At 45.7% G+C, this 13,842-nt stretch overlaps 6 protein-coding genes across 6 annotated transcripts; 2 read left to right on the top strand and 4 right to left on the bottom strand.

Annotated features, from left to right (window-relative positions):
- Positions 1 to 51: 51 nt before the first annotated feature.
- On the top strand, positions 52 to 2,349 carry BBBOND_0405690 (hypothetical protein, conserved; the record flags this gene model as incomplete). Its single annotated transcript, XM_012914817.1, has 1 exon — positions 52 to 2,349. The coding sequence occupies one exon, from the start codon at positions 52 to 54 to the stop codon at positions 2,347 to 2,349; it is 2,298 nt and encodes a 765-aa protein (XP_012770271.1).
- A 126-nt stretch (positions 2,350 to 2,475) lies between these two features.
- BBBOND_0405680 (hypothetical protein) lies at positions 2,476 to 3,229 on the bottom strand (the record flags this gene model as incomplete). Its single annotated transcript, XM_012914816.1, has 4 exons — positions 2,476 to 2,746; positions 2,784 to 2,907; positions 2,953 to 3,057; positions 3,094 to 3,229. The coding sequence occupies 4 exons, from the start codon at positions 3,227 to 3,229 to the stop codon at positions 2,476 to 2,478; spliced, it is 636 nt and encodes a 211-aa protein (XP_012770270.1).
- Positions 3,230 to 3,270: 41 nt separating this feature from the next.
- BBBOND_0405670 (hypothetical protein, conserved) lies at positions 3,271 to 6,234 on the bottom strand (the record flags this gene model as incomplete). Its single annotated transcript, XM_012914815.1, has 1 exon — positions 3,271 to 6,234. One exon carries the CDS (start codon positions 6,232 to 6,234, stop codon positions 3,271 to 3,273), a length of 2,964 nt encoding a protein of 987 aa, XP_012770269.1.
- Positions 6,235 to 6,422: 188 nt separating this feature from the next.
- Positions 6,423 to 7,808, top strand: BBBOND_0405665 (hypothetical protein, conserved; the record flags this gene model as incomplete). Its single annotated transcript, XM_012914814.1, has 1 exon — positions 6,423 to 7,808. The coding sequence occupies one exon, from the start codon at positions 6,423 to 6,425 to the stop codon at positions 7,806 to 7,808; it is 1,386 nt and encodes a 461-aa protein (XP_012770268.1).
- Positions 7,809 to 8,282: 474 nt separating this feature from the next.
- On the bottom strand, positions 8,283 to 8,537 carry BBBOND_0405660 (hypothetical protein; the record flags this gene model as incomplete). The annotated part of the gene is made up of 1 exon (XM_012914813.1): positions 8,283 to 8,537. One exon carries the CDS (start codon positions 8,535 to 8,537, stop codon positions 8,283 to 8,285), a length of 255 nt encoding a protein of 84 aa, XP_012770267.1.
- A 751-nt stretch (positions 8,538 to 9,288) lies between these two features.
- On the bottom strand, positions 9,289 to 13,840 carry BBBOND_0405650 (hypothetical protein, conserved; the record flags this gene model as incomplete). The annotated part of the gene is made up of 7 exons (XM_012914812.1): positions 9,289 to 11,960; positions 11,998 to 12,542; positions 12,583 to 12,719; positions 12,759 to 13,151; positions 13,245 to 13,454; positions 13,490 to 13,572; positions 13,756 to 13,840. The coding sequence occupies 7 exons, from the start codon at positions 13,838 to 13,840 to the stop codon at positions 9,289 to 9,291; spliced, it is 4,125 nt and encodes a 1,374-aa protein (XP_012770266.1).
- Between the last annotated feature and the right edge of the window lie 2 nt (positions 13,841 to 13,842).

Here is a 13,842-nt window from a genome sequence, read left to right as displayed (position 1 = left end):
TTGCATTAATTTCCAATTGCGTATAAAACTAAATTGAACATCTCACCAAGCATGGTTGTACGGCGGTCTGCTGAAACATCAGGGTATTGCAACGCCAAAAGAAGGGGGACGTTGCTCTTCAATTTTAGTGCAGTGTCACTAAGATGCAGCAGTGGACATATTTTTGATGAGCAAAGATTTCAATTACCAAAACACCCTTTATCTGCTGATGAAAATGGTGATACACCTAAAGGATTTGAAAAATCTCGGCATTTAAAACCACCCGAATCTTGCTTCGTGGTTTTTTCGGTCAAAGTTGAGTACAAGGTAAGTACCTCAAAAGAGGAGTGGCAGCTATGTTCCACAGTGGAAACGAAACCAATCCTATCACGTTTCAATAAGAGCAACCGTAAATATACGACTTGTTTGTTAAAACATCAAGAACGGTTACCGCTGTACCTTATGGGACGCCGGCCGGCCGCCAGCCACAATGGTGTACCGACGGGTAGCAAAAGCGATTTTATTCCATGTACGGAAACCGATATCGGTGAAAACAGTTGTGCGTGCTCCCAGTGCGCTCATCTTTCAGAATCCCATTTGTTTAAGATCGCGATAGACACGGCAGTGATATACAACGGTAATGTGGTTTACGCGGGACATGGTTTGCGTCTATTACGTGCAAAAGATTTATTTGGGACACGGATTGCTTTTGAACTTTTCGGTGATTCATGTATTACAGATGCTGTTTCCGGGTGTAGTGTATCTGATGCGTGCGTGTTTGTTAACATAAACATCAAGGACGTCAAATTTATTTCGTCTACTAAACAATACGACAATATACACGCACCAAATCTATCACTGCAATCTCAGGAATCTTGTACTGATGCCCAAGAATATGGAAGTGTTCAGTGTTTGGAGAAATACACGCGAAGCGGCTCATCTGCAATTGTAAGTAGAGAACAATGTCCACGCAGCAGCGACATCCCTATGTCGCGCGATTCTATCTCAGATTCGGAATTAGTACCACTAAAAGAATGCATAACATATCACTTAAGTCCATCCGATATGATTGTGTCACCCTCACAAAGTGTAACAGCCAATGATATATGTGCTGTGTATGTGGGCAGCGACCCTAAATACAGGGTGTCTGTATTGGACATAAACAATCTCGTCAACAATGTATGCAATAGGAACGATCTGGACGTTGTTGCTCAAACAAATGAAGATGAATTAGTATTGAATAAACCTGACACCGCAAATAACGCAGTGGAGGATGAAAATGGGCTGTCTACTCAACTCAGCGTCACCCCTAACTCACCCCACATTCCAGTCGGGAGCCCAGAGGATAAGATTGTGGAAAATGAAGCGTTAAAAGTCAAAGCAAACGACGCTTGGTCCTTTAGTTCGCAATTTAGTACGTTTTTCGGAGGTGAGAATCAGGAGCCTTCAACAACGCAGCAAGATTCTGACGCTTCCAGACCTCTAATCAATGTAGCATCGGAAAATAAAGAAAAAATCACGGAAGCGCGCGAATTATCGACATTTGCAATGACTTTGAAACTGCCTCGAAGAAATCATCACACCTTTTTACTAAAAATTGGTCACCTACAACGTAAGCCAGGTCACCTGACACTGGAGCATTCGACTGGATTGGTTTTAGACAGAATATTTGACGGCATTGCCGCAACGTTGAAGCGTTCCTCATGCGGCTTCTCTGTCAAGCGAGTATGGATAGAGGCCAACGAAGCGGGGTCATTTGTTTGCGCTCTCACCATCCCTGACAAGGGTGGCGATCTGGATTACGCCAAGCACTTAACGCAACCATTCTACAACTTACCGCTGGATGCTATAGGGGAGATAGCCATTTTATTGAATACTTTTAGCTCCAACGAATCGGAGGGTTTACAATACAACGCACTGAGGGAAATGTTTATGAAGTTGAAAATTGGATGCGAAATGTATGTGTCCGTTTGCATGGCAGGAAATAACCTAGACGAAGTGACACCATTTGATTGGCACGAGCCTGACTCCCACGCACCATGCCTGCGTGCGACTCAGTCCGAAACTGCGGCATATGTCGACACAGCTTTGTCCAACGCCTTGGATACCATTTCTAACGATGAGCAAGTTAAGTGCGAAAGCGAGAGAGACAAAATTTCATTAGGGTCTTGGATAAATACGATAAAAAGGATAATGGTTGATAATGAAGGAAGCACCATACAGATTACGTCGCCACGGACAGCCCTCCCAATAAACACTAACCAAAGGTGGGCTATAATGCTAAAGCGAATGTTGGAAAGCATTAAGACCGATGAAAACGAGGAACTTTGCAGTGATGCAATTAAATTTATTTGGCCTGTGGCGCAATAAATTAAGTGTCATATCCCATGCGTTCCAAAGTCGCCAGGGCATCCTTAAGATGCAAAGATGCTTCTTTGAAGTCTTGGAAGGATAGCGCTGCAGGGTTTTGATACACCATTATATTGGGAACATGGATTATGTGCGCCTACCTGAAACGGCTAATCGCGCAGACTTCATCGCGTTCTCTGCCATTTGAAGGTCATATGCCTCTGCCGCCGGCGTGTGCTCAGGCGCTTTCAACTCTTCTGTTTCTGACCTTGTCTCTCGGATTGCATTTGTATGTTGATGCTGAGCGCTTGACACGCCCGCGCTTTCGGACGCTTCCTCGATTGTCTGTTGCGATGTCGATGATTCGTCTCCCGAGATTTGCCTCTTCTCCTGAAGGGCCCTGAACTGGGCGTATCGCCTGCGTGAGCGATGTGCGTATTTATAGGCACGCTTACCGTAGCTCCTTGTGTTTAGAATCGCCGCTGAAGTGTACTACGACGTCGAACAGTTTGCCAGCGACAAAAAATCGGTTGAAAGCGGACTGAGGGTCATTGTCGGCTTCAGCTGCATCCAAGAGGCCTACACATCGTCATATACATGTTGTTGCGGTTAATAAAAGCTTACATGACGCGAATTCCACGAACTGTGAGAGCTCGAATGGACCACGGGCCTCCTTCAGCGTCTCAGCCCTGTCCAGAAGCTGTATCAAGGTGTTCTTAACTTCAAGATCTGCCGTATTATTCAACTATATAATAAAATCATTACCGCTTTTGTTATCTTGGTAAACCTGGGATACCTTGTCTATTACATAGTTGAGGCAGTAAAACGATGAAGCGGGCGATATTTCCTCTAGCTCATTCGCCCTTTTAATATAACTATATTGGCTAGGGTGTAATTTCATTTTTACTATGAAAATGAGTCTGTTTTATGTGGTAGGGGCAATCACGCCGTGTCCGTACTTGCTAGTTGCGTGAAAACTCGCTTCATTTGTTCAGCATCGGAACTCTTCTTGAAAGCCATTACCAACTGTTTTTCTATGCGCGACGTGAGCCCACGAAGAGTTTCTTTGCTTATTACGTGAAGCCTCGAATTTCGAGCAATGCTTTGCGCAACATGGATTGTGAACAGTTTTAGGCACATGTCCTTAGATGGTACAAACGAGAGTTCCTGAATGACATTGTATGCATCTACGTCGCTTTTAGACGACATATACTTTAGTTTCCTGTTCAGTTCGGCCACTTGAATGTAAGTAATTTCCCCGCTGAGAGTAGGATCGGCAGTGGCATTAAGAAACTCTATCACATCATAAAGCACTCCCGTGAGATCCCTAACAGCAGATTCCGCCGCCACATCCCCGTATTCTAAGCTCTCCATTGCGTGCCTGATCAGAGTGTTCGCCCTCCTCATGCAAGTGATCATCACATGCGACAGCACCCGTAGTGTAATATGATGCATATCTAAGAGCACAGATCCCTCCATTAAGGCGTAGCGGTTGCTACGCTTCACATCACACGAAGCCACCTTGATTATGGGAACCAAACCAAAAGTTGAGTGTTCCTTCGCAAAGCGATGAGCAGCGTGCACCATGGCGGTAAGATGTATGTGGTGGTTGCGCAAGAGACCTTCTAAATAGTTTTGCCCGATTGCGAAATCCATCAACCCCGTTAGATAAGTGCAGGTGTTAATTTCTTTATCGAACACATTGACGGGTGAGATAGGGACATTCGGTAGCATCATTTCCAGGGCACCGCTTGTGAGCATGGAAGATGCGCCGCTGCAGTGCTGTCCTGTAAGAGTTTTAATGCGATTAAATACACCGTTAAAAGGCGCCATCAAGGCCACAAGATGTGTCAACGTTGCTCTCATATTATTTCCCACAGGTGGAAGGTCTTTAGCATGCATCCGCATTTTCCATTCCAAGTAGTGTTCAACTGAGAGTCCTAACCTAAGGAGGAGCAGTTCAGATTCAACCGATTCCTCATCGAATGCGATTCCTAATATGGATTTATTAGCTTCCGCATGGCGATAATTGGCCCTGGATTCTTTGATACGCTCCCCCATCAACTCGCGGCGGTTCGATTCCTTGTTTCCGCGCAACGATAGCAACCAAGCCAGCGATCCCAGACTGTATTCATCCTCTTGCCTGGCCTCAGATGCATGTACCAACACATTAAATTGCGCATTAAAGACACTTTTCAAGGAACCGATGTAGAAAGCAAGAAATGACGTAAACAAGGGTCGCAAAGAAAGGTGCATGGCATCCCCCAAATCGTCAACGAAACGCATTACATCAGCAACGTCATCTTTTAATATGCGCTCCACCTTAATATAAACATCCTCAAAAGGACTATCATCATTTCTGCCCTCCGACGCTGATACGATGGCGGATGCGACGGCATCGTACACCGGGTAAAATTGTTTCTGCAAGTATAGTAGGACCGTAAGTAGAATCCAACCAAAACTGATGTCTGCAAGCAGTTTCGCCATGGTTTCACCTTTTGGAACAGATTTAATCTTATCTAAAATACATGTCAGAACAAAAATAATTTCGTTCCACGTAACGTGTTTGGACCGATCCATGAGACGGGGCTGCAGAGTGGCAAAGGCCAACTGAACATAACATACAACAAACTGTTCCACAATATTCTCTTTAATGCACACGCATTGCTTTGGGCGGTGGTTAGCAAGCCAATAGTATTTATACACGGGAGTTTCGGCCGTATTGTTGCCAGCATGCTCCTCTTCGACACTGCCATCAGCACCGTTTCCGTGGTACTCAAATATAATGTCACAATCGTCTTCACAGCAGAAAATACACGCCATATCACGTTCCTTGGCAATCGCTTCATCTCCATCTGGCATCCCGTCCGCATTCGATTCAATGAATCTGGCAAGTTTGAAGTAACCATCCGAGTAAACTGCTTCCAACACATACATGAGGAAGTTAATCACATGGTTAGACAAGCTGTGCAACGTCACTGAGGAATCACTTACCTCGTTTGTCAACTCTTGCAGCCGACTTTTCAACCCCAAAGATTTGTTGACCCAGTAAATTTCCCAGAGCTGTTTAGCGGTAATGCGTGTCACAGCCAAGTTGCAGCAGATGTCCACAAGGACATTCTGCGACATGAATTCACTTTTAACGTGTCTAACTATACCGGTGACTACGTTTGGAATGAGAATTCTTATCTTTTGGTTGAATGTCTGGAAGAGTTTTATGTTCGCTGTCTTGGGACCAGATCGCTCTCTTACCACATTCAATATTACATAAACCCTTCCTAAAAGCTCAAGCAACTTAAAAAAATGTTCCTTGCTTTCATCTCCGGTTGTTGGCTCCTTAGTAGCGTTGTGAAGACATGTTGCGATGCAGGCTAGTGCCTGGAAAATGTTGAGTACACGATTCAACTCTGTGATACCACGTAATTTCTCACGGAACCCATATCTGGAAGATATATCAACCGACGACGCCTTTATCTGCGATGATTTCAGCGTATAAAGTTGCTTTTGGAGAACGGTTAGATCAGCGTTTATTTCGTGCACCGTGTCTAGGGATGAAAAGAGGCATTCGTAGTTGTCGTATATGAGAATCTGTTTCCCTGCTGTGAACTGCCTAACCTCACGTTCCAATCTCCTAAGGAGAGCAATTAGCTCCACCATTGAATATTTTTTGAGCGCGGTCGTAAGACACTGATCAACGTCAAAATCCTCATTTCCGAATATGGCGCCGCTCATTAACGCCTCATCCCATGAATCTTGACTTTGGTCGTTTGGTGAAAAGGCTTTACTTCCATCAGTGGCCTCATCCTGTTGATCGACGTCGTAAAATGAAGAGAGCAACGACGATACTGACGCCTCGGCACGCTCCCGAGAGCCATCAAATGCGGCCGACCCCGCAGATTGCTTCATATTCATTTCATTTTAAGCACAAATTTGTACCACAATGCTGTTTTCGTGATATGAGCGCGGAGAAAAGGTGTGTCATGCCCCAAGATGTGTTACGCAGATAGACAGCGCCCATAAAAAGATTTTTGTTTTCATCAATGCACATTTAAAATAGTAGCATTTTTGCGCTTCGCGTTCGTTGCTATAGCGCTATGTGTAACCGAGCCGATGATGTGCAGGCAACAGAACTTGCAGCCCATCGCGTTGAAGAATCTGCCGGTAAAAGGCGCAAACGAAACGACCCTGCACCGCAGCTCGAGTTTAATGGGGATTCTGTTGTCCTTCCGACAGCTGTAATAGCGTGGTTGGCACACATCGGTGTAAACGCTGAGCAATACCAGCGAGCGCTTTACCAGGTGGCTAAAGGATTAAAGAAGAGGTATTATCGCATGTTATCGGACCCAGAACCATCGTGTGAGGTTTCGGGTGTATCAAAACGCACGTCCAGGGAATTGAGTGTCCCCGAAGACGTTGATTCTGCTCCATCTCATACACATAAAGATACGATTGTCGAGAGCTCATTGGCATCGAATTCCAGTGAAGCCCTAGCAAACGGCAGCGATAGTACGTTAGATGGCGATTCAAGGTGCAGCAACGCCCATACAAAGCAACATACCCCGCGTCATTCGCATGTGAGGTGGCTTCGTGACATCGAACTTTACGAGTGCTATTCGAAGATACCTGAAGGTTCCATCGGGCTAGATGCGGCGAGTGCATCAATAATAGATGCTTTGAGGCTATCGGAACTTCGGCAGGAGAATGAATGCAAGTGGATTTTGGATATTTGCTGCGCTCCAGGCGGTAAGCTCCTCGGAACGGTGAGCACCGTAAAACGTCTTTGGGGAGACAAAATTAACTGCAAGATTATCGGTCTAGATATTGTCAAAAGGCGGCTAGATGTGTGCGCCTCTCTTCTAAAAAAGGAGAACGCACCAAGCAACATCGACGTTCATTTGCTGAACTGCAGTGGACAGAGTTTCACCGAATTTGAGGGCGAATCCATGATAGAGCGATTCGATCGTGTTATAGTGGATGCTGAATGTACCCATGAGGGATCATTAAGATCGGTCGTACGCACTTTGAAGTACTGGGGCTTGCACTCGTTGGAGAGCCGATTTACTGAGGAACATGCGAAAACTGTAATCTCAAACCAACGAGAGCTGCTTAGACACGCTATTAGGTTGGTACGTCCCGGCGGTATTGTCGTTTACAGTACTTGCTCTTTGCACGATGAGCAGAATGAGATTCTGGTTGCAAGCGTGATCGAGGAATTTGACAACGTACAGTTGCGGCAGCTACCCTTGCTGCAGTGCGATTGCTGTTCATCGGTTTGTGATAGGCCAGACGCGTGGCCGGCTACCTCCACGGAAGATAAAATACGGAACCATTGTTCTTCTCGTTACCTTCCTAATCGTGAGGTGTGCAGTGAAACTAGTAGGTGCGCCAATCATAGCTCACCCGTTTGCGTAAGATTTAGTCCCTTGTCGCCTGATACCGATGGTATATTTGTAGTTTCAATCGTGAAATTACCAGCTTAATGAAGTTACAATTTGTATTCAAACCCTTAGTTTATTAGAGCTGTGCCTGGTACAAGCTGCATAGCAGAGGCGGGCCCAGCACCACCAGGTGCAATATCTGTTTCATGCATTTCTCCCCTAAATACCCGGTCGAGTAATTTCTGACATGGGCTTGTTAATGCTGCAGTTGCAAATGCATTACGTCGTGACTAGGAATCCCGCGTAGAAAAAAGCCATTTACGTTCTGCACTAGTGCCTGCCACTCAGCGTCGGATATACGTTAGTCAATGCATAACGAGCGCCAATAATTTTAAATGACTCTCATTATATGGGGAACCGTTTTTTCGCATAGTATCGAGTGAAATACCTGCAATATACTATCTCTGACTACTCCTCGTGTCCATCCCATAGGTGGATTCTATTGTTATTTGCATCTGTGCCATACTGTTAGTGGAAGATCGGTGCGTAATTATAATACACTACCCAGTAACCACGTTATTTCAGGGCCCTCAAGGGCTCTCTCAGCTTGATGTTAGTCGATGTTCGCTGCATATCTGGGAGGCATCGGCAAGAGGCAGTGATGGGGTCGCAAATCTTAGCCAATTCACGTGTGGTCCACCGTATGTTGTCAGCTAGTTGCTTCGAGCTAATTGTGAGTGGCGAGTAATCGATTTTTATACCGATTTGATTCTCCGCCAAGGGGTCAAACGAACAATTACACACGCCATATTTTATCACTCTTTGGATCATTAACAAAACAAAATCCTCTGATTAAGACACGAAATAGTATGTTGTGCTGTTAACTAGCGACATAATGAAATTGGCGGCATGTCAGCACCAGCTTCATGTCTACTGTCAAATGGGTTGAACCAGACCTTTATTAGAGGATTTAGCACATATTGGGATGGCAATAGTCAACGAGCACTGTGGTTCGAATGTTAATTGCACACTGAGATTCACCATCTCGTAGACGGCGGTGCAAGGTGTAGTTGAATAAGGCTCCATTTTATGACATTTACATGCACAGCACCGGAATATGGGCATTTCGTCTTCAAGTAACTAATAAATACAGCCACTACTATACGACTTGTTGTAGTAGCAGTTGTTGGTGTCTATTTCGTAAGAGAGATGTGGTGCGCTAGGCATTTCCCGATTCATGCAACTCATGTATAATCGGCAAAGAATAGTTGTATTCGGCTGAAATAGCGTATCAGAGACGATATATCATGCTGTTTAAAGGTTACACATAACTTAAGCAACACCCATAAATGCACGCCCACGCCAGTTGGAAGGGACGGAGCCTTCATATTATAATATGACCTTCTAACCCGATTGTGATACTAGCAACGTCCATGTGTGAATGTACGAATATTATGTTAGAACTATAACATAAATAGCTGGTTATACGGTGATATATTTTACATGTTTTTTCGCAGTTGCACATGTGGCGCTTAAGGGTTTAAGTACAAGCATGCTTCCTTTCAGCGAGTTTTCACAGGATTCACCCAATAAATGGGAACTCCTGACTGTTGACAGTCATCCTTTTCTTGGCAGCCATCCGCCACTGGTGGAACATTGACCACTTCATTCTGTCCTCCATAGAACCTACTAACACTTCCAGTCGTGCTTTGCACGTGCGATACCAAAGGGAAGTGAGCGCGTGTAGTTTCAACAAGTATATACCGTCTACCATGCGGTTGTGGGCTGTGAATTCCTCAACAATCGCAACAGCGTTGCGGCCAGGCAGCATAAGTGTTGTATTTCGCCAGTGTTTGAAACACGCCAAAACAAGGCAATATCTCCCCATAGCATCGGCAGTCAATGTATCCCCACCACTGGCATTTAATTCGATGGCGCCGCCCTCACTATACTTTCCCAAGATTTTAGGCTCTACCAACTGACGATGGCCAACCTTAGAAGAAGCGATAGAACGCAAGTTGAACGAAACACATTTTCTCCAACACGTGAATATACGTTGAGACACAGCGCGATCGCGCATTTGCTGAATGGTCTTCATTGCGATGTTATAGTGAACATTCTGCTGCAGCGCCTTGAGTCCGGCAACAATGCGTGTTTCCTTCAGCGACGACAGTGCCATCAGAGCCACATAAAGCCGACTTTTGTCCGCAGAGATCTTACTTAAAGCCTGTTCTGACTTTTTCATAATGCGTTGTAGTTCAAAGAACCTGCGACAAATAGCATTCTGGGTGGTCGTCCAGTGCTGTTCTATCGTCCGAGACATCTTACGGGTGGCCGCAGATATAACTACGTATTCGAAGTATTGACGCTTCAAACGGTTAGAATCATTGCGTTTCACAAGGCTGAATCGGTACATAATACTGAAGACGTACTCCTGTTCTATGTTATCTCTGCGCCTCTTGATTTCGTAGTGCAGTGCAGAAAGCCTTGCGCTCCTCTGCGTGGCGTCCTTCCAAGTTGTGAATGCGGCACATAACGCTCGCTTGGAGGAAGCAGCAATTACACGTGAACGCATGGAGGCAAGTGAACAGCGCCTAAAGTAGTGCTCTAGCATGCCTTCCAATGCGATACCTAAGAGCGATGTTTCAACCCTTTTTCGGATAATCTCGGAGATGTTATCCAGCCTGATGTTATTACGCACATGTGCCTTCCAGCCATTGAAGCACCTTTGCAACACAACATCTTCGGAAGGTGAAAACGAACTTAATGCCTTCTTGCAGCGAGTAGTCTTACACCATAAATCAAACGCATTACCCAAGCGCCGCACTGTGATCTCCTCTTTTAATGAAGATTCCAACTCTGTGCGACTATTGCAACGTTCAATGAACACAGATTGAATTGTTCTCCAGCCCTTCCTCATAAATAGATCCCGGTAAAATGCGTCCGTTTGGGAGGTTACCTCGGCACGCCACTGCGTGAGCATTTTCCAATAGCAGAAGAGCCTGCCTAGGACTGTATACGAACGAAATACCGATATTTCTGCGCATGCATCGCCATCACGACACGAGAACACAACGGCTTTTGAGAGAAACTTCATATGGCGCATTCGCTCCGCTCCGGTGTAAATGGCCATGAGACGCGCAAGGTGAAGTCGTATAAAGACTATGCTGACCGATTTATACACCAGACAACTAAATATAGATGTGAATGTGGTGCAGCGTTCGTTTAACTCAGCTACCCTCTGTTCGTGGCACTTTCGTGTCACTTCCAGCCAACGTGTGAAGCATTCACAACGGGTGGACATTTTAAAGATCCCCTCAACACTATTGCGTACTTCTGACAGTTTAGCGCGGCGAGAGCTCCTCTCTGCACTAATCCTTTTCCACGCCTGGAAGGTGGAAGCGCAACGAGCTTGAGCGAACACAGTGAGCAACAAACGCCAGACGGGCAGCCTGGAATTCAATACATCAAAAGTGGTGCACCTTTGCGATCGCATGTCACAGATTCCTAACAGCTTGTTTGCTGTCAAATGCTGTAGCAAATCCACTGACCACTCTGGTATGTCACGCATAGAGCCTCCGTAATTGCTGTGCGGGCTACTGGTTGCGTCTCGTTGTAAATCTATAGGCACCTTTCCACATACCGATTCACTTAAGCCATTTACTACACCATAATCAGGTTCCAGTACGCCACATAACTTCAAATTGCTTCCAAAGTGTGGCGATAATGCCTTTGTCGACTGCTTCGAGTGCTCGGTGTTACACGACTCGGGTAAAGAATTCAATTGCGGAAATCCTTCTAACCTCATAACATACAGTTGATATGCATACGTGGAATGCAATTCACCCAGTTCAGTGGGCGTGAGCGTACTGCATACACGGACTACAGCATCATCCGCGGACATATCCAATCTTTCGATCATCTCGAAAGCCCGCGTTTTTAGACCAGACAGATAATGCAGGAACACTACGCACTCGCTACGCAGCGGCTGGGTGAGAACTGACACAATGTTTGGCCCTAGATGTTGTTCCCTGAGACTATGACAAAGACCTTTCACGTCGTGTGATTTACGAAGTTTCACCTCCCGCAAAGTCCTTAACCACATATGCGGATCTCCTAGAGATTCATCGAGTTTGATAGATCCAATTCTAGCAATGCACTGAAGCTTCCGCATCATATTATTGTCGCAACGTTCTTCAAGACTCCTCCACGCCCAATGTAGTGTTTGAGCCTTTTGAGAGGCTTCTATGAGACCTAAAACATCATAAGCGGTTTCACACGTCAAACATACTTCTAGCGGTTTTCAGAGACCGAGAACGCTCCACTGCGACTAGAAAGGCCCGAAACCATGCACGGTGATGGTGCTTCCTCTGCTGAGTTTTGAATAGACTTAGCGATTTATGGAATTCCTCGATGTTTTCTAGATAGATACTCCGTAGATAGTCGAAAAAGTGCGATACAAGATATCCTCTGTAATTGAGGTCCGCGAGATGTTTCATGCTAGACTTCTTCTTTCTCATCTCACTGTACATCTTCCAACTCACAAGGGTACGTTTTGCGATGTGTTTTTTGCGAATATAGGCGACGAGCTGCGTTTTAATTGTCTCTTTTGCAACGCGATTAGAGTTTTCGCATAACGCCCTCAGTGATGCGCGTTTCAATTCTTTATGCATAGCCTTTGTCAAAAGCCCTGCAGCCGTTATGATATCACGCTTGTGTTGCAGAGCGGACTTTATTGTATTCTTGATAGTACTATGGACTGGAATATCGTTCTCGGAGGGATCCGATGTTGGCGAGGGTATTGGTGGCTCATTGCTGCGTTCAGTGTTTTGCCTCCTGTGATTAGCGTTAAAGTTTAATTGCCATGAAAACTCACAAGGCACTGAAGGATCTGTATTTAAGTACAAAAGAGCGGTATTGGGCGGCTTGTTTCTCTTTGGCCGCAGAGTGCCAGCAATCGAATGCTGTCGACACCGCATCACGCAGGACGGCATGTTGTACAAGAGCTTCTTTCTGATTCAACATTGATAAGACAAATTTCCATATACTTACCTGTACTGAGTCTCTATGCAATGACTTGATGCGTTCCCATGCTAATCGCAAGACAAAACTCCGGCATGATGCCTCCATCTGCACCGAGCCCAATCGGTACCTATGAGCAGCCTGCCAAGAGACGATCGCTGCCCCTTTGATATTCTCGTCACGCAAACATGCGATTTCCTTGCTACAAGCATCCGCATACTTCTTTTGCTTGGTGTAGTGTCGCCACGGGTTTATGCACTGAGCGACGAGGGATGTCTCTATCAACTCTGCCATGCGGGGTATTAAGCGATTGCATTCCTTTTTACGTTGCGTCAACAACTTGAACGAACGAAACATGCGGGAAGCAAGTGAGGTCTGATAGAAAATGGCCGCGGAGGCATTGCTGTAACGCTCAGTAGCGGACTGCGATGCGATGGCACACCAACGCATCAACAAAACCTTGACAGCAAATGCATCCGCTTCGCGTTTAGCCGTATGAATACGGCGATTACGTACCGCGCATGTCAGGGTTTTTAACGTCATTTTTACTCGGTTCTTGGTACAACACACGTTGGCAATTTCATTGGCTACGGATTCTCGTACATTACCATGGTACGATCTGGCCCAACGAAAGAGCGTGTTGTGTTTTCTCACATGCTTCAGAGCGGCTCTCGGTGTCGGGATTGCTTGATCAAGGGATAAAGAACGAGAATGAATACAGCAAACCTGCACCATGCTGATGTGACGAGGGGGCCACGTACCTGATCAAGGGATACGCGAAATTTGCAACGGTCATCAAAAGAAGCACCAGATTCCAGACTACCATCACACGTCTCGACGTACTCTGCTGCGGTAGTGGACTTATACGGCTCCAGGGCAATGATCCTCTTACTAACCAATCTCTGCGTTTGGAGCCTTCTTGGGGTATGCTGTGTAGTAATCATTGTTTCTCACGTAAAAATCCATTTGTCCGTGCGAACATTCATCCTCAGTTGATGCAGGGTGGTGGTCCAGGAATCCTACAAACTAGCAACACACCGGATCAACTCTTCTGAGCTTAGGGAAGAGGCCGATGACGCCTCGCCACTATCAGACGCGACGCCCTTTACCATAA

The sequence above is a fragment of the Babesia bigemina genome, assembly GCF_000981445.1.
Source record: "Babesia bigemina genome assembly Bbig001, chromosome : V".
NCBI lineage: Eukaryota > Apicomplexa > Aconoidasida > Piroplasmida > Babesiidae > Babesia > Babesia bigemina.
The sequence above is the reverse complement of the archived record's forward strand: the minus strand, read 5'-3'. Positions and strand labels throughout refer to the sequence as shown.